General features: G+C 53.2%; 6 protein-coding genes across 6 annotated transcripts; 2 read left to right on the top strand and 4 right to left on the bottom strand.

The window, feature by feature from the left end:
• Window positions 1-2,876: 2,876 nt before the first annotated feature.
• Window positions 2,877-4,736, top strand: N0V96_011158 (uncharacterized protein; the record flags this gene model as incomplete). The annotated part of the gene is made up of 5 exons (XM_065759175.1): window positions 2,877-3,207; window positions 3,262-3,295; window positions 3,346-3,928; window positions 4,002-4,370; window positions 4,734-4,736. 5 exons carry the CDS (start codon window positions 2,877-2,879, stop codon window positions 4,734-4,736), a joined length of 1,320 nt encoding a protein of 439 aa, XP_065612273.1.
• A 1,075-nt stretch (window positions 4,737-5,811) lies between these two features.
• Window positions 5,812-7,209, bottom strand: N0V96_011159 (uncharacterized protein; the record flags this gene model as incomplete). The annotated part of the gene is made up of 1 exon (XM_053197263.2): window positions 5,812-7,209. One exon carries the CDS (start codon window positions 7,207-7,209, stop codon window positions 5,812-5,814), a length of 1,398 nt encoding a protein of 465 aa, XP_053045354.2.
• Window positions 7,210-9,166: 1,957 nt separating this feature from the next.
• On the bottom strand, window positions 9,167-10,519 carry N0V96_011160 (uncharacterized protein; the record flags this gene model as incomplete). The annotated part of the gene is made up of 3 exons (XM_053197264.2): window positions 9,167-9,976; window positions 10,411-10,418; window positions 10,513-10,519. 3 exons carry the CDS (start codon window positions 10,517-10,519, stop codon window positions 9,167-9,169), a joined length of 825 nt encoding a protein of 274 aa, XP_053045355.2.
• Window positions 10,520-10,690: 171 nt separating this feature from the next.
• N0V96_011161 (uncharacterized protein) lies at window positions 10,691-11,452 on the bottom strand (the record flags this gene model as incomplete). The annotated part of the gene is made up of 1 exon (XM_053197265.2): window positions 10,691-11,452. One exon carries the CDS (start codon window positions 11,450-11,452, stop codon window positions 10,691-10,693), a length of 762 nt encoding a protein of 253 aa, XP_053045356.2.
• A 3,455-nt stretch (window positions 11,453-14,907) lies between these two features.
• Window positions 14,908-15,167, top strand: N0V96_011162 (uncharacterized protein; the record flags this gene model as incomplete). The annotated part of the gene is made up of 2 exons (XM_065759176.1): window positions 14,908-14,914; window positions 14,941-15,167. 2 exons carry the CDS (start codon window positions 14,908-14,910, stop codon window positions 15,165-15,167), a joined length of 234 nt encoding a protein of 77 aa, XP_065612274.1.
• A 237-nt stretch (window positions 15,168-15,404) lies between these two features.
• On the bottom strand, window positions 15,405-18,161 carry N0V96_011163 (uncharacterized protein; the record flags this gene model as incomplete). Its single annotated transcript, XM_065759177.1, has 3 exons — window positions 15,405-15,416; window positions 15,469-18,073; window positions 18,154-18,161. The coding sequence occupies 3 exons, from the start codon at window positions 18,159-18,161 to the stop codon at window positions 15,405-15,407; spliced, it is 2,625 nt and encodes an 874-aa protein (XP_065612275.1).
• Between the last annotated feature and the right edge of the window lie 1,953 nt (window positions 18,162-20,114).

A 20,114-nucleotide genomic window follows, 5' to 3' on the forward strand; every position in this document is an offset into this window, starting at 1 on the left:
GCCTCTGGCGTATATCAGCATCAGAAGTTGTCACACTGACAGAGAGTGTATATTGCCATCTCCCACCTTCTCTTGCGAAACACTCCCCATCAGAAGGAGCTCTACAACGCCAGCGTGGATTCCCCGTGCACCAGCTTCAACATCATGGATGAATAACACAAGACTCAGCGGCAAGGTATAAGACAAGGTTTCTATTCTCTCTGGGCTCCGGATATATCGTCGCGGAAATTATCAACTAAATACCTTATGCAGGAGCTATAAGTGGGTCGTGTGATGGGCAAACGCCTTAGCCAGGTCATTGATCAGAACACGGATAGCGCCATCAGGGTCGTGTGTTGGCGGGATCATGTTTGAATCGTTGTTCGAGTTCTCCATTGTCTCGTTGGTTTGTTGCTTGTCTGTTGCAGATGGGATTTATGTATGGCCAGCTCCTGCTCCTCGCAGCCCGCTTTGTGACATCAGGAGAGAATACCTCGAGGTAGAAAGACGGATGTTCTTACCTTGAGGTATTCAGCTACGTACTAATAATCCTCTATTTATATAAATATATAAGTTAAAATACGTTATATTATAATATACTTTTTTTATTAATTATATAATTAGTTTTTTAAATTATAAAAAAATAATACGCATTTAGAATGTTTTAAATAAGTAAACATAAAGTTCGTTTTATTTTTTAATCAATTTTTTATTTTATTATTAAGCTTAGATAGGCAATAGCTCTTTTTCTACGTTACTAAACTAAGTTATATAATTCCCCGTGTACTAGCTTTAATATTATAAATAAATAATATAAGACTTAGCGGCAAGGTATAAAATAAGGTTTCTATTCTCTCTTAGCTCTAGATATATTATTATAGAAATTATTAACTAAATATACAGGAGCTATAAGCGAAACCGAGAACTGGGAAGACAGCTATCTATCAGGTTCTGCATATTCAAGTCAGTGCGAGTTTGCCATCAGAAGAATCCACAAAGACGCCGACTTACACATTGCTATGACACCCACGACAGGGCCCTGCTACTGATACGCCAAGTAGACCTCCTGAATCCCCTTCCAGCCATCGAGACAGAGCCAGATGTGCATGAGCTCAGAGCTGTCAGCTGACTCGTGGTCGGTCTCGTTTGCCGGCTGACCCGGGAGGCGAGACGAGTCGGCCGCTCCAGGGGCCTCGGCGCATATCGCAATCAGAGTCGTGGGTAGGCGGGTGCATGTTTGGCTGGGCGTCAGGGTTCTCCATTGTGTCGTTCTGTTGTTGATTGTGTGTCTGTTGGTAGATTGAAAGAAAAAAAAAGGTGTGCCAAGTTGATGGTGTGTGATGGTTGGGGAGAAAAGGAAACGGAGACGAGAGGGGAGGGGGGAGATGGGGTTTATGTATGGCCATCAGAGGCCGCCCATGCGGACGGCCTAACTGCCCAAAAGAGCCTGCCGCTCAGGCTGCGAGGTTCCTCCTGCTCCTCGCAGCCCGCTTTATGATGTCAGGACAGAGTACCTCAAGGTAGGAACATCCGTGTTCCTACCTTGAGGTACAGTGCTACGTACCAGCACTCCTTTACCCGTGCAAGTATGCAAGCTGAGGTGCGCTGCAGCATGCCTTCCTCTCTAACTACGTGACCGGTCCCTCGAGTTCCGAGGAAGTAACACCGAACTAGAGTGCCTTGAATGGGTAAGTATGGAGTTCGTCTTGCCCTTTGACCGACCTCTACTTTACCTCCGAGCCTAGATAGGCGATGACTCTTTCTCAACGTTGCCATTGCAAGTCACACTCCAACTGGCATTTGAGAAACAACTTCCGGCCAAGCTCCCACCTATCTGCAGTAGAGAGGTATATTGTATAATTAAGCAAGAGCTCGCTCCGATCAACAAGTCTTCGTCGGCTTCATACCTTACCACGACGCGCGATGCCGATTACTCCTGTCTTAATGAACATGGCCCCAATAGTGCATCATTCCTGCTGGTCAGATCAAGCATGAGGCTTTCCCTTGAGGGGAAGCCTCGACATCTACACTTCTCTGCTGCCCAGTCGCGTCCTGCCATTGCATCTGGATGTTGGCATGAAGTCGTTGTTGCCAATTGTGGCTGGGCATTAAACTGTGGCTGACAGCAGCTTCCCTGTCTTACCTAAGGTAATCAGCGTTGTCGGTTAACCGAAGCAGCCAGACCTTTTCGCCGATTTTGTCCCACCCTAGCGGGCCGATTGACGTCCCGATGCCTTCATTTGATATGTTCAGCAGCTCGCCTACGCATCCCCGAGCCTCCCGGGCAATGACTCTCAGTCGCAGTCGCATTCACAACCGCAAACAATCGCAAACCGCATATCCATACGTACGGACAATATGGAGCGATACTCGACAATTCTCTTTGACAGCTGCGACGGGCTCGTCAACTCGTCTCCACCCACTTTACCGCCCCCCGGATTGCGTGTGTTTCAAAGTGGATTGCTTTCCTTGTTCTCCAACACCCGGCCAGAATGCAGCTTGCCCGCGGCCGGGGTCGGCGCCGGGGGTGGGTGGTTCATTTAGGTGTGATCGATAGTGTCGCTTCAGCGCCGCCATGACTCGAGCAAACAGCGTCGCTTTGCAAGTATTATTAAGGCCTAGGGGGTCGCGCTTGAGGATTTGGCGCCGTTGAAACAGTTTTTGGTTTTGCGACGTCGCTACCCATCTCTTCATTCTTCATGTCAGTCGAATACCTCACTGCTCATTGTGTCGGCTATTGACTGCTGAGCACGAGTTTCCATGGATTCGGCAATTGAGGCATGACGATACCGAGAAAGCTTGTGCAAGAAGCCGCTTAAGTTATCGAGATCGGAACGATACCCGTGTCTCGGCATTGCGATTGGCGCGCTTCTCCGGAATAGGGAAAACGGGAAATCATGAGCTCTCCCCCTCCTCCTCACGTCGCCCATGATGTCGAAAAGTCGGGGCCACAGCAGACGATGGAGTCGCATGTCCACGACGACGACACGGACGGCGCTCGCATGAAGGAAGCCATACACGGTGAAGAAAAGGCGCTGCCGTCGTCTTCATCGGACGACGACCCGCCGGGAATCGTGGCGCAGGACACGGACCCGGACACGGATGCTGGGCACGGGGCCGGCGCCGAGGCCAGCGGGATCGCGGGCCGGGTGCTCAGTCGGGCTACGTCCAGATCCAGCATTACACAAGGTCCGCCTCCTGACGGGGGCGTTACCGCATGGATGGCCAGTACGTTGCTCTTTGCCATGAAATCGGACCTCATGAGGCTAACTCCAAAAACAGTCTTCAGCGCCCATCTGGTCATTATGAATACCTGGTAAGTCAATCAAACCATCACAAGTGGATGCCTCAGCTAACAAACCTCAGGGGCATCGTCAACTCCTTTGGCGTCTTCCAATCCTACTACACAACCCTCCTTGGTCGCCCGCCCTCGGACATAGCCTGGATCGGCTCCTTCGAGGTCTTCCTCCTCTTCTTCATCAGCACCTTCAGCGGGCGCCTCACAGACGCAGGCTACTTCCGCCACCTATTCATCGCTGGCTTCCTCTTTGTGTTCCTCGGCATGTTCGCCACCTCCTTCTGCTCACAGTACTGGCAATTATTCCTCTCGCAGGGAATCTGCCTAGGCCTCGGTAACGGCTTGCTCTTCTGCCCAGCACTATCAACGGCATCCACCTATTTCGACAAGAAAAGAGCACTCGCGCTGGGGTTCGTGTCGATTGGCAGCTCGACGGGAGGGCTGATTTACCCCAGCATGGTGAGGCAGCTGCTGCCGAGTATCGGGTTCGGGTGGACCATCCGTGCTATTGCGTTCGTGCAGGCCGGCACGCTGGTTATCAGCTTCATCTTCCTGAAGCCAAGGGTCAAGCCCAGAAAAGCCGGCAGCATTGTTGAGTGGGCTGCTTTCAAAGAGTTGGAATATACTTTCTACGCCATTGGGTCCTTCCTAGTAAGCTCTCTCTCACAACCTCCTCCTTCACTCGACATCAGTCTCCCCGGGCCCCATACTCACCCTATCACAGAACTACTTGGGCGTCTTCTTCGCCTTCTACTACCTAGCCTCCTACACCCGTGACATAATAGGCCTCTCCTACAACGCCTCCCTCAACCTCCTTCTCGTCCTCAACGGCGTCGGCGTGCCCGGCCGCATCCTTCCCGGCTATATCGCCGACCGCGTCGGCTCCATAAACACCCTCATCCCAATGTCCCTCGCCTCCGGTATCCTCATGTACTGCTGGGTCGCTGTCTCCTCGACAGCGGGGCTCTACGTTTGGACTCCCTTTTACGGCCTCGTCGCCAGCGCGATTCAGAGCCTGTTCCCTTCGGCGCTGAGCCAGCTGACGAGCGATCCGAGAAAGCAGGGGACGCGGATGGGCATGACGTTTACGATTGTGAGTTTTGCGGTGTTGACGGGTCCGCCGATCGCTGGGGCGATTATTCAGGCCGAGGGAGGGAGGTATGTGGGTGCGCAGGTGTATGCGGGGTCGTGTTTGCTTGCTGGTATGTGTTTTTGGTGTGCGGCGAAGATGGTGAAGACGAGGAGGGCTGGGATGGGGTTGAAGGTTTGGGTCAAGGTTTGATGAAGTGATGATCATCTGGAGCTGGATGGGAGCCTTTTCATGTGTTTTTCTAGACGGTCTCATTTCCATTACAAGGGTTAGATGGACCGAGTGTGATGTGGAGTTGATGATACGGTTAGAACCGTTGACTCGTCATCAAGTTATTTAATGTAATTATTTAACAATGCCTTGCAGTGATCAAGATAAGTGCCGATGTTCTATTAATCTTGACAAAACCCAAGCTGTTACCTATTTACATCCTCGCCAGATCCTCACAACGCACCGCCATCACTACTATTCCTCTCCGAACCGGAATAATCGCCATTTCCAACCGACAGCCGTCATCATCAGTATCTCGCTTTCTCCTTGTCTCTCTTGGTAAAGGTGCAGCAAGACAGCTTGTCAACGACTCCCTATCAAACCCAAGAAGTCGACCCCAACTAATCCTCGCAGCAAGATGTCGGACCAGAGTCAAACTAAAGCCAAAATAAGGCAAAGCCAAGACAAGGTAAAGTGAGACACTTCATCCGCACTCCTCACTCCTCACCAATAGGACGTCGTACCAAATAACCCCAAGTCATACAACCCGCATTGCATATGCCGGAAAACAACCCTCCACCTTCCCCGGCGCGGCCGTCTTCGAACAACGGCGTGCGAAACCACCACCACCATGCAGATTCTCGGATTTCGTGCATAATCGAGTGCGAGGCGAGCTGTGCCACCCGGCCGTAAGGTACCGGAGGAAGCTGGCTGCCCCGCATCGCAGACGCATCCTATCAAATGATCATTCATGAATTCCAATCCCGCGTTATGGCCCCCACGTTTCCTCCGGAGTTGCTAGGAAAGGATAATGCAGAAGGAATGTACTATATCCCGGATTCAAACGAGTTTCCCAAGTTTCTCGACACACTGAAACCCGGAGCGCATCCGTCAGAAGGCAGGTGACCCGATGCAAGTCACCGGACCCCCTCTTCTAGAAGCACAGCTACGGCCGTTTGGCAGTCCTTGACTTCCGTCAGAATTCTACCGTCTTTTCGTCATTACTCGTGACAGTTCTAGACAATAGCACATTGGAGACAAAGAGTCAAGACGAAATGGTATCTCTTGTTCATTGGTGATATCTATCTAATGCTAAAAACCTAAGCTGCAACAAAACCAAACCCCAGAACGCTATGTCTATCTCAACGAAGAATCTAAGTATCTATAAGAGTAAAAACAAAGGAAACAAAAGAGAACTACAAGAAAGAAAGACATAAAACAACAGATTGAAATGTCAAGGAAACCCACCAACCATCCTCCTCACACTCTCCCCGCCCAGCAACCCCGCCAGCCTCGCCATATCAAGCTCCCCAAGCGCAGGGTACACCCGCTCCCGCGGCACCTCCTCCCCAACCGCCAACACCCCCTCGTCCTCCATCCACTTGCGCAGCGCCGCCTTCATCGGCTCCGGCGTCATGGGCGAGTGGTACAGCATGTGCAGCGCCTGCGCGCGCATGTCGCTGACGTGCTCGTCGCCCTTGTTGTCGTGCAAGTGCGGGTTCCGCGTCTCGATTTGGTGGATCTGCACCGAGGCGTGTTGCTGCCGCGAGGAGCCGTTACTGCTGCGGTTGCGGCCGAGGCTGCTGTTTCTGCTGCTGCTGCGGCTAATGCTGCCAAGGCTGACGGGCGAGGCGGGAGGCGACAGGAGTTGTGACATTGACGACGGAGATATCGGGCTGCTTGCGTCTGAGAGCGTGTCGCTGTTGTTGTCGTCGTCGAGTCTTTGGTGGTTGATGTGGTTGTAGGCATGCTGATGATGATCCAAGTCGCCCATCTGCTCCAGGAGGTAGAGGTACTCATACGGCTCGACGGCAAACCCGCTCGCCATCCTAAGCTTCAGCGCCAGGGACATTGTCATGGCATGCTCTCCCGCGTTCCCCGTCGTAATGCAGTCCGTCCCGTAACCAGAGAACTCTTGCAGGAGGTTATTCAACCACTCGTTCACCACCCGCGAACTCCGTCCCCTCCGATCAAACATCAGCCGCCCGTTCCGCTCCTTGGGCTTGGAGCTCCACGACACCCGGACCATGGCATGTTCCGCCGTCGCCCTCGAGAGGTGGAACCCGGCAGCATAGCTCTTGCAGTACTCGTTGATGGAGCCGGGGATATAGTTATCGGCATCCACGAAGCCGACGTACTCCCTCTCCATCAGCGCGGCAACAGCCATGCCGACGAGCATCCCCTCCCCCTTGCCGCTGTGAACGAGCCCGTCGTCGTCGCTCACCAGCTCGGGTGCCCCCGCCGCCGCGAAAGCATCAGCGACGTCGGGATCTTTTTGGTGCACCGCGACGGCGAAGCGATCCGCTTCGCGGCAGAAATTTTGCAGGATGTTGACTTCCGTCTCGTACCGGTCGTTGTAGCCGCCCTGTGCCCGGTTGCTGTTGGAGACGAGGACGATGAGGCAGTCGTGCGGGATGCCCGAGAAGACGGACTCGATTGTGCGGAACTCTTCGTTCATGCAGAGCACGACGATGGCCATGCGTGACTCTATGGCAAGAAAATCCTCCCGCGAGACGGTGAGGCTGGAAGAGGTGCTGCGTCCTGAGCCTGCGTCGAGCTCGATGACGCGCTGGAGCTCGTTGATTTGTATCGAGCCGAGGCGCTCGAAGCGGGAGGGCCGTGTAAGTCTCATTGTGTGGAGAGTGAGTGAGAGAGTGAGAAGAGGGCTTGAGCCGAAGGAAGATAGGGTGAAAATAATTGAGAGATGTGGTTCGAGTTTGATTTGCTCTGCTGGAGGAAGAAGGATGTACTAGATTCAAACAAAGATTGGTATGGTTAAATAGGTGTTTGTACTTCACTCGAGCAGACTTCAGAGCAAGTTGAGGTCGGTGACTCTTACCTTCTTCTTCCCAGATATCCAAGCAGGAACCCCCTTCGCTGGCCATCCTTATATGTATTAACATTTGTCCCTGTGATCCAACGGCCCGGTTCATTGTCCACCCCAAGCCAAAGCACCAACGACAGCAAGAGAGTAAACGAACGGGTAGGTAGACAGCCAGACAGACTACGGTTGGGCGTTCCAACGGCCGTAATCCGGCTACCCAGGTAGGTAGGCCAGATATCGAGACCTCATTCGCAAAACCAAAAAAAAAAAGGCCCCCAACGGGTAGACTGTCGTTCATCACGTCTGCTATCCCACCGCATTGGTCAGTCACGGCAGGTTGTCCTGTTGTTCGCATTTGCCTAAAGGGTCGTTGCAGGGCCCACGTTTGCTGCGTCTCCCGCTGGAGAAGGGGATCCAACGTTATTCGTCAACTTTACATTCTATGGAGAAAGTGTTCCGTCGACAGGGGTTGGAAAAGAAAAAGGGGAGAGGAAGAAGTACGAAGAAGAAAGCAAGCCGGGATTGTCAGAAAAGAAAATGATGTAGAATTGAAAAGTGTGCTGCACTGCATTCAACCTACGTCAAGTCCAAGTGACCAACAAGCGACCTCCAACACCGGCCATATCTCGACAGGGGTCTTTACAACGCTGCGCCTCTTTCCTGCTGAAAAAGTGTAAGTGGGTAGAACAGACGAAGCCATTTACAACAAAGAATGTTGTCTGAATAATCTCCACTGGCAAAGAAGCAAAAGAAGAGTAATTATGAGTGACCGAATATCAGTCAACTCTTCAGATTATAAATCGCATTCCACAGAAAAGCGAAATTATACGTATCAAAAGTGCCGAGGTGAAGCAAAGACGGGCACAGCCGCTGTCAAGATACCACCACATTGATTGGCACCAAACCCAGAACCTAATTGATCCTAGCAATCTAGGCGCATTTCAAGAATCTCACGTGCGTTGGTTTCCCTTCCATGGGTTTGACTCAGTTTGAAAAGTGCGAGAGAGCCTTGTGCTGGGGAACTGGGGGTGGCTCTTCTCAAGGGCCAGTTGGGCGCGGTTGTGGCTCTCCTTTTCACCAACACACACTCACACAGCCACGCACCGCGGCTGTTGGTTTCGTCTTACCACATTCAAAAAGTGCCTGAATGGTTCCAACTTCCGCTTCGCCTTGGGGACCAATGATCTCATTGCTGTGCTGAGTAATTTCCGCCGCGCAGCCGTTGGGTCTAGATGATAGGTTCAGGGGTGGCTTGACACCCGAGTTGGCCTTGTTGAGCTCCTTCAGTCTTTGGCAAATTACATCGTGCCATATCACCCCCTCACTCGGTGTGATAGAACGTCAGAGTAAGGAGCAAGTGGTTTTCTAGTCTCTCTCTCTCTACTGATTGCTCGTCATAGAATATCTTACAATTGTGCCAGGACCGAAGGCTACGTTCCATTGTTTTCCGTACAGCCAATCAACCAACATCCAACGCCAACATTCACATTTTCCAGTAATAACCACTCCCTGTTCCTTCGATATGCCAGTTCCTCTGAACCCTAGCCAAATCTCTCACCGCTTCTCCAAAGGCAAAAAAGCCGCTGCTCAGGTCGGGGTAGTACTGGTTTTCGTCTGTGTCGTCATCTGCGTCATATTCTCACATCATTCGTCAAGTCGTTAAAAGCCTTCATTTCCTCGTGTAGTGCCACATCTTGTGATATTGTTCGAGCCGGTACAATAAGTGTAGGCTGCGAGGGTAGAAAACTAAAGTTCGAGTGATGCCTCACTTCTTTCGAGTGGACGAGCCCTTCTTCGGGGTGGGAGCGTAGGGAGCGCAAGTGATCGAATCGGCACTCTTGCCGTCCTCGGAAGACTTCGAGCTGGAAAGGATCCTCTCATGTAACTCTCTTATGGCAGCCGCCTGAGACTTTTCGTAAGCATCTTGCTTTTTCTTGATGCTTCGGACTTCGTCCATGATCTTTTCTTGATCCTCGTACAAGGCTTCCTGCTTGAATTGTCCGACGCGAATGTCTCCTTTGACTTCCTTGATGGCTTCCCTGACGTCGGCTCTTTGTGCTGTCAGAGCCTTCTCCAATGAGGAAAGCTGCTGCTTGAAACCACCCATATCATTGCTGACTTGCATCAAGCGAAGTTCCGCAGCCTTCAAACGCCCATCATCGTCAGAACGTTTCTTTTCAATCTCGCGAATGGCGTCAGATGCTGCTTTCAAGTCGCCCTGGATCGCAGTGACGATATCCGAGATAGGCGAAAGCTTCTCGTTCAGCTTCTCGTCGAACACCTTGTTGATTTTGGCATCGACCAATTTGTCAAGATCGGCAACCAGCTTCTCCGCGAAGTTCTTCAGGTCTGCGATGGTGACAGCCTGCGACATGTCAGATTGGAGTGCGGCAATCGCCACGTTGTGGGACTGAATCATCGAGTTGAATATGTCCATGACGTCAGCCGTGGTCAGTGACTTGGTCGCATTGTAATCCGCCATGGTCATGGTAGCTGCTGTCGCGTTTGGAAGAGCTGCCGTGCTGAGAGTTGCCAAAGTTGTATCAGTCGTGGTAGGAATTGCAGCGGCGAACGCCTACGTGCCAGTAGAAGCGGAACAAGTTGGAACTGAGGATTTTGGAGCTGGAAGGGTTCTAGCCGGAGTTGGAGTTGAATAGGACGAGGTTGACTTTGAGGAGGTCGGCAGAGAAGATTTTGAACCACCGGGCTGAGCTCGAGAGGTGGATCCATGAAGGCTGCTAGGACTTCCTGCCCCAAGTCTATAGGCAGCCTTTGTCTTCTTTTGCTGGCTCGACTGTTGACTATTAGCGGTAGGTCGAGTCTCCTCACTGGCGCGGCCCTGCTGCTGGGGATGAGAGAAAGCCCGAGACTCAAAGAGCTCCTCAGGGCTTCGATCCCAATCCCGCTTGGTGAGTGACGTTCTGGCACCTGCCTGTCCCTGGTTGTTGTTCCCTTTTCAATTGTCAGTGATTTGAGTCTTTGTTCAAGTGGTCTTTGTGGTGTTCTTACCGCTCTGCCTGGTGTTGTTGGCAGGATATTGAACTCCGCCATTCATGGTCACAACGATCTCTCTCGCCATCAACTCATCAAAGGCAATGATGTGGCATCGACCATGCATATGTAGCCATTTGCCGTAACTACTGTAGTCAGAGTGTGCGCTCTTGGCCCTGCGCAAGGCTGCAAACTCGTGAGCAAAGCATGTACTGAGGTCGGAGTTCTTGTTGGCACGATCGTGGATCATGGTGGCGAGGTAGCTCGTCTCAATGCAAGGGTCGTCTTGAAGAAGACACTAGGCTATCCAGACTTGAACGATAAAGGGTTGAGTCTCCTTGAAGCTAATATCCTCATCGGCTCGGACCATGATGGCAACGGCACTCTGGATGATGGGATGTTCAGGTCCAAGAACCCAGACAGAGCGGCGCAAGATTCTGCTGGCATCCACGAAATACACATCGGCAAGCTGAGTGTTGGAGTTGATCAGTGGCTTTCTGATCTTTCTAAACAAGAAAGGAATGCTGCTCATGTTGGCTTTTTGATTGGCAGCCCAGTATTTGTTCCGGAACTTCTTCTCAAGACGAGCGTCATGAACCATGTTAAACCAATCCGCCAAGGGCTTCGCACGCCAGTTGTCAAGGCGAATAAAGACTTCGGCTTTGAGATAGCGCATGAGGTCAACAATCTCTGCTTGACCCTTATTCTTCAAGACCGACTTGGTAGTTGAATGGTACGTGTTTGCACCCAACAGGAGGCCTTCTGTCTGCCGAGTAGTTGTGACGGTGTGCATGATGTCGTTATACATGTCGCTGAGGTCAGGGGTGTGGATGATCTCCTTTCTCATGGCTTGGTGGGCCGCCTGTTCAGAGTATCTGATAGTAGTTACCATGTGTTTAGTCGGAGCCTTTGCTGGAGCCTGCTCCCGCCGTTTGAAGGCGTTGGTGGAGCACTGGTCCGCTCCATAGTCGTCATCGCTCTCATCGAGGACGTTAGCAGGTCGCTTCCGAGAGTGATGAGTCATGCTCAACGTGCCCTGTCCCGGGTTTTGTCGGTTCATAGCTTTCTTGCTTGGTATTCCTGAAGGAATGTGCATTAGAGGATGGGAATGAGGTGAGGAGGAGCGTGAGGGAGGTTGTGGTGATGCCTAAAACAAATTACTGGTTTCTGAGCCGGCCAGTCCAAATGTAGACAGTATGGAATGAAATGTATAATGAGTACTCACTTCGAGAGCTGTAGTGACTAGTGCTAGCTCTTATTGTGCTTGGCAAGACGCGGGCGAAGTGCGACGAAGTAAAGGCGAAGTGCAGACGAGGCGCAAGTGAAGATGGGTCGAAAGTCGCGATGGTGACGAGTGGATGGAAGAAGGTAAACAGACCGATGAGAGGGCAATAGATGTCCTTTTGTGCGGTGGGTGGTTCAGAGGGAGAGGGCACAGAAAGTACAGGAAGGGAATTCTTGCGCTGAATGGAGGAATGAAGGAGATGAAGTCAAAGTTGCGAGATAGAGAGAGAGAGAGAGAGAGAGCTCCGGTCTGGATGAGAAGGAGTCGCGTCACGCGTGTGGGTTGTTGTGGGAGAAAAGTTTGCGAGGTGAGGGCTTCATGCAGAAGGGGAGCTGGAGCCTGGGAGTCGAGACAAATACAGAGGAAGGTGAATACGAAGATAAAGGTGAGTTTGAGGGTGAATATGGAGGCGAAGAAAGAGGTGAGACTGAAGCGCCTCCCATCTACCTGCTCCATGACAGTTGCCCCAGGCCTGAGGCACTTGATACTTGGAGTAGATCACGTCGTCAAGTGAGAGATGGATCTTGTAAGATGAAAAGTTGATGAGAAAACCTCAATATTTGGTTAATGACTATTTACAAGAAGCCATATCTCACGATCATCCGCCGAAGAAAGGGCACCTCCCCGTCGTCTTGCAGTTCAAGTGCCATTCATCCATCACATCACGCTGAATTTCTTTTCTATATTGCCTCACTGCACGATTATTTGGTCCCCTTAATTTCGAGGTGCTCCTCGGTGTTAACAATTTCAAAAATTTCATGTGAGATGGTCGTCAACTCCCCAGATCAACACTGCGGCGATATGGTAAGACTGGGTAAAATGAAGTCGGCTGTCGTCTTTGACACACGTGACATGACTTTAGCACGTTTCTTCGCTCTGTACTTCCTCTTCACCAGATATCCAACTTTTACTTCGTATCGAAAATCGATTCCTCCAGGCTTTGAGATGTTGGAGCGTCACACCAGACATCACATGAGGTAGGAGGGTGATTGGTTGGAATCAGTTCGACGCAGTCACAACTGCTTGCTTCCAACAGACCAATCCCAGCATCAAGTACAGAGACATCCTGACATTGGACCTTGCAGTCACTCACTAGTCACGAATCATTCCGTTCTTTCGAGCTTTCTGCAAGATATTTGCATGTGATCAATCTCTGATCATCTAGGACTGCTGCGACCCTGGCAATGACTCTCTAGAACAAAATATGACTATCCAGGTCAAAGTGTAAAAAGGAGTGAGCTTATTCAGATATAGGCGTGTATCAAGCAGAGTAGAAGCTCGTAATCGCTCATTCTCGTACGAAGATACGATGACGAAGTTTAGTACATCAGACTCAGTCAAATCAATCACATCACCAACACAACCACCTCAAGAAACCACCAACGCACTCGAAGCTTCGTCGTTGTAGAACTAAACTCCAAAACCCCACAATCCAATACCTTACTAACCCACTCATATGCCATGCCCTCCCGGCTCCCGCCCGCCGCCCGCCCAATGCTCACATAATCTTTCCCCCTCCACCCACCTCCCCTCGGCCCGGCCCCCGCGAACGGCTCCGGTGGGATGAACTACACCCATCACCCATCCCAACTTTCACACAAACCACCAAGCCTCTCCCCCTAACGGAACCAACCAAACATTCTCAATCTCTTCCATGACGACAAAAAGCTGAGAAATCGTATTTCATTTACTTCCCCAACTTCCAAGACGGAGATTTCTCCCCCTCAAAAGTCCGACCTGTCTCTATACACCACTCCCAGTATCTAGACCATCATCAGACATATAACTTCAAGCCCCCCTCCATCACAATCATCATGAACTCCCAAGCCCACCACCACCTCACCTCTTCTTTTCCCCAACAACCTCCTTAACCATAACCCCTCTTCCTTCGAGAGAGAAACCATAAAAAACAAATCCAATAACCAAACATCCCAAAATACAAATGTCCCTCAACATCCCCAACCCGACGCTGCCAACCGGCTCCACCATCGTCCTCACAGGCGCAAACGGCTACATCGCAAGCCACATCGCAAACCAACTACTTCTCCAAGGCCACCAGGTCCGCGGCACCGTCCGCTCCCCGTCCAAAACAGCATGGTTAGCCACCCACTTTGACAAGACCTACGGCCCCGGCAATTTTACCCTCCACGAGGTCGCCGACGTCGAGAAGGACGGGGCGTTTGATAGCGTCGTAGATGGTTCGTTTCATCCTTACCCATTCACATATACCTAGTCACACATACACACGTATCCTTCTCACTTGATCTTCATGTCAAGTGTGACGAAAAAGAGATGAAGAAAAAACGAAAAAAAAAAAGGGGGGGGGGGGCATTCGGCTCTCACTCAACCTCAAATCCCATCTCACCACAAACTATGACTCCAAACGATTGAAAGCTAACCAAACCCACCAGGCGCCGACGCAGTAATCCACACCCTGGCAATAATGAACTTCTCCCCCAACGGCCCAACCCCCGAGGAAACAATCACCTCAAACGTAAACGCAACCCTCTCCATCCTCCGCTCCGCAGCACGCTCCGCCGCTCCCTCTCCAGATACACCCGGCGTAAAACGCTTCATCTACACCTCCTCCTCAGGCGCAGCCGCCATGCCTCGCCCCGGAGAATCTTACACCGTCGACGCGACCTCGTACAACCACCAGGCCGTGGCCATCGCCCTCTCCGGAAAGGGGCCCAAGGGCATGGCGGGCGGGTACATCACCTACTCCGCCGCAAAGACCAGGGCCGAGCTGGAGTTGTGGAAGTGGTATGAAGAAGAGAAGCCCGGGTTTGTCTTGAATTCGAGTATGTTCATTGATATATTTCTCTTTCTTTTTGTGTCCAATTCCCCTCGTTCTCCTCTTCACATCTCCTTGTCCTCCTCTTTCTGTGTTCCGGTTTCCTCTTCTTTCATCTCCCCGGGCCTAACGTGAATAATCGACAGTCGTGCCCAATGCCGCCCTGGGCAGAGTCCTCCTCCCGGATCACCAAGGCTTCCCCACTGCCGTTGGCGCAATGCGACCCCTCTGGCAGGGAAACATCACGCCCGAGTTTGTCGCAATGTTCCCAGCTCGTAAGTACACGATCCCCTCCCGCTGCTCTGACCTGCCCCACTCGGAATGCTTAAAACAACCATGACCCCCACCCTTTGCGTCCCAAATTAACCCCTCCCAGAATGGTACTGCGATGTCATCGACATAGCTCGAATCCATGTTGCAGCACTCCTCCTCCCAGATGTCCAGTCCGAACGCCTCATCGCCTACGCAGGCAAGTTTAATATCAACGATCTCCTCGCCGCCTTCCGCCAAATCCAACCAGACCGAACCTTCCCCGACGACCTTCCCGATCTCCCCTCCGATAAGGGCACTATTGCCAACGAAAGAGCCACTCAGCTGATGGAACGTCTTCAGGGTGGCAAGGGCTGGACGAGCTTGAAAGAGTGCTTGGCGCCGTTGGCTGCGCAGTATGCGGCGGCTGAGGCGGAATCAAAGTGATGTCGAAACGAAATGAGGCGAATGGACATATGGGCGAGCTTCACCGGGTCGTATCTTTGAGAACTCAAAAGCCTTTCAATTGTCCTTGGGGTACTGTTGGACTGCCGCTTGGCTGTCTCATCAGCCCAAAGGGATGTTGTATATCTACAAGTCGCGTTCAAACCAACCCCCGGTGCCAGGCTTGAAAAGTTGAAAAGCATCGTGTCGTAAAGTGAAATTGGTATCTGAAAGAGAAATTTACATCACGATCTATCGGCAATGTTAACAAGGCACTCATCATCAACGGTGCGGCTTTACTTACGCAGTCAGACTCATCCTTCCCCTTAGGAATGCCCATCGCCTCGAAGGTGGCAGGTCCCTGGCCTGTCGCTTGCTTCTTGGGAGGGGGCATAGTCTGAGCACTAGGAGCAGGGCTGGGTTGCTGCTGCGGACGCGGCTGAGATGAGGGTGGCGCACTGCCCGTTCGACCTGGCTGATCGGCAAGGTCTGGTCGATTGGGAAAAGGCCGGGGCTGGCCCGCCGGTCCAGGGCCAGGACGCGGGTTGCCTGAAGGGCTAAGCGGCATCGAGTCAACCCGATGAGGTGCCGCACCTCTGCCGTATCCATACTGAGCTTCAGGGGGAATGGATGATGTTCGCTGACCAAAGTTGCCAGCTTGCGCAGGCGGCGGCGTGGGCTGGCCGTAGTCGCTTGGGCCATAGCTTCCCTGTTGCGGGTTGGGGTACGGGCTTTGCTTGGGCGGCCTGTTCGCGGCTGGATTGGGAGGAAGACCGCCTGCCGCTGGGTAGGGTTGGCCGGGTGGTCGCGCTGCTGGACCAGGGCTCGGCTGGCGATATCCTGCAGGTCCTCCGACAGGCACGCGACCGCGAGGGTCCGAACCGGCCGGCGGGATCATGTTGCCCATCGACTGTGAAGCGCGAATGTTGCCTGCAGGTCCCGGAGGACCACCGGGACCGGTGCGAATGCCAAACGCGCTGCCGGGGCGATCAGAGTGCGGACCAGAGACGGGACGACCACCACCGTAGTGAGGGGAGAGCTGAGGTCCAGCGCCTCTACCGCCGCCGCCGCCGCCGCCGCCGTGGTGCATCTCATCTTCGGGATACGGTGCTGTCGATTTCGGTCTGTTCAGGTTGAGGGGAGCAGGGCGGTCGTCCTCTGGGTATGGTGCAGCCGACTTGGGCCGGATTGCAAGGTTGGAGTCAAGGTTCACGGTGAATGCGGCCGGCCTGTTGCCCATGCTATTGGGCCGTGACGGGTCAGGGTAGTCAACGCTGTCGTGCGGCGCCGAAGTAGGGTGGACTCTGGGCGACGGGTGAGGAGATGTCTTGGCCGATGTAGACGGATAGCCGGGGTGGGCATCGGTCGGGGTAACCGGCGCGCTCTCGGAAACAGTCGGCATGGTATTCGGCTGCTTGAAGCGATCGGGCCTCTTGCCTCGCTGAGAACCATGCTGCGACTTGATTCTCGTCAGCGTCGTAGTCTCGTGGTCGGCCTTGGTCAGACTCTTCTCGTGATCCAAGGCATCGATTCGGCCTCTGGCGTCCTTGTTGCCATGGTCAGCGGCCGCTTCGTACCAGAATCTGGCTTGGCGGAGATCCTTGGGGACGTGAACACCAATCTCGTAGTAGTATCCCATGGCAAACTCTCCAGTCGGCAACTTGGCGTTGGCAGCATCTTGAGCGTACTTGAAGGCCAGCTGTTCGTTCTTATTGAAGATGCCCTCGTATCCAAACAGGAACCATCTGCTCACACCGAGCGAAGCCTCGGGCTGTCCTTGTTGTGCGGCCAGTCCGTAGTAATGCAGCGAGTACGCTGGGTTAAAGTCGCACCCGAGCTGGCATAACTCGTAGGCCTGACCAATCTTCAACTGAGCCTTGGCGAAGCCAAGGTAAGCGGCCTTCTCGATGTACATCTTGGCCTGGTGCAGGTCTGTCTGGAGCAGAGCCTCCGGAACGTCAATGTCAGGAAGGTCCTTGGCGAGGAGCATTCCATAAACATACGACCCTTGCGGCGCATCCTCGTCCGAGGCGTCAGCGGCCTCCCGAATAAGGTCTAGACCTCGCTGGTAGTCTTTCGGGTGGTTGTGCTGGCCAAGCAGACTCATCATGCCCAAGCGGTACATAGCGGCCGAGTCTTTGAGTCGCAGACCGAGGTAGTAGTGCTCGACGGCTTTGCTGTAGTCGTTCGAGTTCTCGAACAGCATGCCCAGACGATACTCCGCACGCGCGTAGCCAAGTTCTGCCGCGCGCTGGTACTTTGTGTACGCATCTCTCTTGTCAGGTCTGCAGCCAAATTTTCCAAACTCGAGCCACTTTGCTTTCATAAAGAGTGCCTCGGGATGTTCCTGGCCCACCAAGTAGTTGACAATGTTGATTGCATCGACGCGCAGCTCATGCTCTACGTTTGGTGTTTGGCGGCCGCTCTCTGGATCTCGGCTTCTGGCATCCATGACAATCTCAGCCCAAGCCAAGGTGTCGCGAGCCCATGAGAGCTGCATAGAAACATTATTCGAGTGCAGGACATGCTCGCGAGCGTTCCACAGAATCGTTTCCTTTTCCTCGTCTGTCGGGGGGACGTTATCCCCCGTGAGCTTGGGGAAAGGAGAGAACGAGGGCGCCGCGCTAGGCCGCATCTTATGAGGGTTGTCGCTCGCGCTGTTCTCGTGGAAGGGTCTGTAGGAATCGGTCGGGGGCGCGCCGGCTTGGGTGTCGGATCCTCCTTTCGGCGGCAGCGAGGGCGCACCAGAACCGGTAGGCTTGAGGACAGAGGACAGGGACGGCTCACGACCGTGTCGGTTGGTAATGTTGTTGCTGGAGACGGCTGCTCGGTTCGGGGAGACTTCGCGGGCTTCAAGTTCCATGCGCTGAAGGTCGTTTTGCATGTTCTGAGGGACCTGAGGCGTTACACTGGAGGAGAGGTGCGGTCAGCATAAGGCTATCGGGTTAGAAAAAGGGACGGAACAAAGACAAGGAGCGGCGCCAAAAACGGCCCCATCTCCAGTTCCAGCCAGCGGGAAAGGAGGGACCCATGGTCGATCCGCCAAGATTAAAATGAGGGAATACGCGTACCGTTGAGGAGCAGGTGCAATGACCTCGGGCATGTAGTAGTCATCGAACCCTCCAGGAACGAAGGTTGCGCCGAATTGTGGCATCTCGTCAGTTGTGTTTTTGGGCTGAGGTGCACCTGCATAAATAGGAGGATATCAGTCAGCGGGGGTTGAGTCGAATGACGTTTAGGTTGGAGCCACCGCCAGCTTTTTCTGTGTGGTGGTCTCTTTGCTGACAGTTGGGCCGGCCGCCTTCTGGAGCCCCCCGGAAAAAGGAGCTGCTGCTGCTGCTGCTGGCTGTTGCTTTTCGTCGGGCTGATCTGCTTTTCGAGTACGCCCGGCAAGGGTGTGGGAGGGGAAAGTAATCCTGAGTGGGGTGGGAATTGGCGAAGGAAAAAAGTAGGTAAAAAAAAACGATCAATAAAGGCTGAGCTGATGTCGGAATGGGCTTGAGAGAATATCCAAGTCTTTGGGTCCTCTTATGAACTGTCTCTGCCTTCACTTGCTCTCTGTCTCGAACCGCAGGGCGAGGATGTCCGGAAGCGGGGTGGAGAGTCCAGGTCGAAGCTCAAAGCATCTGGGATTCTCGACGGCGGGCCCTTTCTTTTTAGCGCGCAGAAAGAGCTGAATGTCCCCTTTTCTCTTGTGTGCGCGAGCCGGCTAGTGAAACATGGGAGCAGCTTCGGATAGGCGTGCCAGGTGCCAATGTTGCATTTCTCTCTCGGGCCAGGAGTGAGGGGGGGAACTCCCTTCTGTTTGTCCCATTGCCCAGAAAGCGGGACTGACCAGGGAAGTTATACCAGGAGGAGGAGGGGTCGTTGGTCTCGTCGCAAGTCGTCGAGTGTGCCTATGGTACTCCACCGCCCAAGCCGCAGCACGGGCGCTAGCTCGCTGTGGCAGCAGAAGGTATGGATGAGCTGAAGAGCATTGTACAAGCCTTTGTCTTTTTTAGTGCTCGTGGTCATGGCCATGCTGATGTCGGTATGTCGCTGTGCAGCTCCTTGCTGCGGTCTCGAGAATTCAAAGGTACTTCGTCTGTACTTTCCGGGTTGACGGTGGGCGGAGCAGGGGGTGGGCTGGTCTCGAGGATCAGGTACCGAAAGGTAATCGAGGGGGGCCGCTCCAGGATGAGGCATGTAAGACGTTCAATAAGCGTTGGAGACCTCCTTTCGTCGTTTTGACGGCCGTCCATTCCGTCACTGACTAGGATATGTCATCTGACCAGCATGAACAGACGGCGTGGCAGTGGTAGTCGGTGGCCATCCGAAGACAGAGAGCAAGTGTGGTTGAAAGCAGAGTAGCGATAGGTAATCCTTTGAAATTCTGACATGTGCACATGGCACTTGGGAAGCGCGAAGATTTCAAATCCTTGTGCGCTTGACTGTACGTCTTTCGCTTGGCCACGGCAGATGCATGGAATCGTGGTGTTGGTAGGCGGAGAAGAGTAGGTGCTCCGTAGAGCAGCGGCAGCAGCAGCAGATTTCCGGTTCGGGGGTCCTTCGGGCTCCCGGCTTGATAAAATGAGGTGGTCCCCACGAGAGGGAGATGGAAAAAGGGCAAAGGACGGAAATGAAACTTACCACCGGCTTTTCCCAGATGAAAACCAACCTGTCCATGTCCTCCTCCTTGTGGAAGTTGTTGTACCTGACCCTCGGAGATGGAATGTGGTCCAGACACAGCGGCTGTTCCACAGCGACTGGCGCTTCTAGTGCCGCGGCCGTTGTAGGGTGGGCCTCGCACGGCACCCGGCGCATGTCCCTGGCCAAGCCGCGCGTACATCGCCCAGCGGGCTTTGTACCTTTCAAAGGGTGTCATTCCCCTTGAGTACGGATACCACATATTTTGTTCTCGAATGACAGCAGGGTGTTTCGTTTGGTAGGTGAGAGTTCGGCCGAATCAAG

This window comes from Colletotrichum fioriniae, assembly GCF_027942845.1.
Source record: "Colletotrichum fioriniae strain IMI 355084 chromosome Unknown scaffold_16, whole genome shotgun sequence".
Lineage (NCBI taxonomy): Eukaryota > Fungi > Ascomycota > Sordariomycetes > Glomerellales > Glomerellaceae > Colletotrichum > Colletotrichum fioriniae.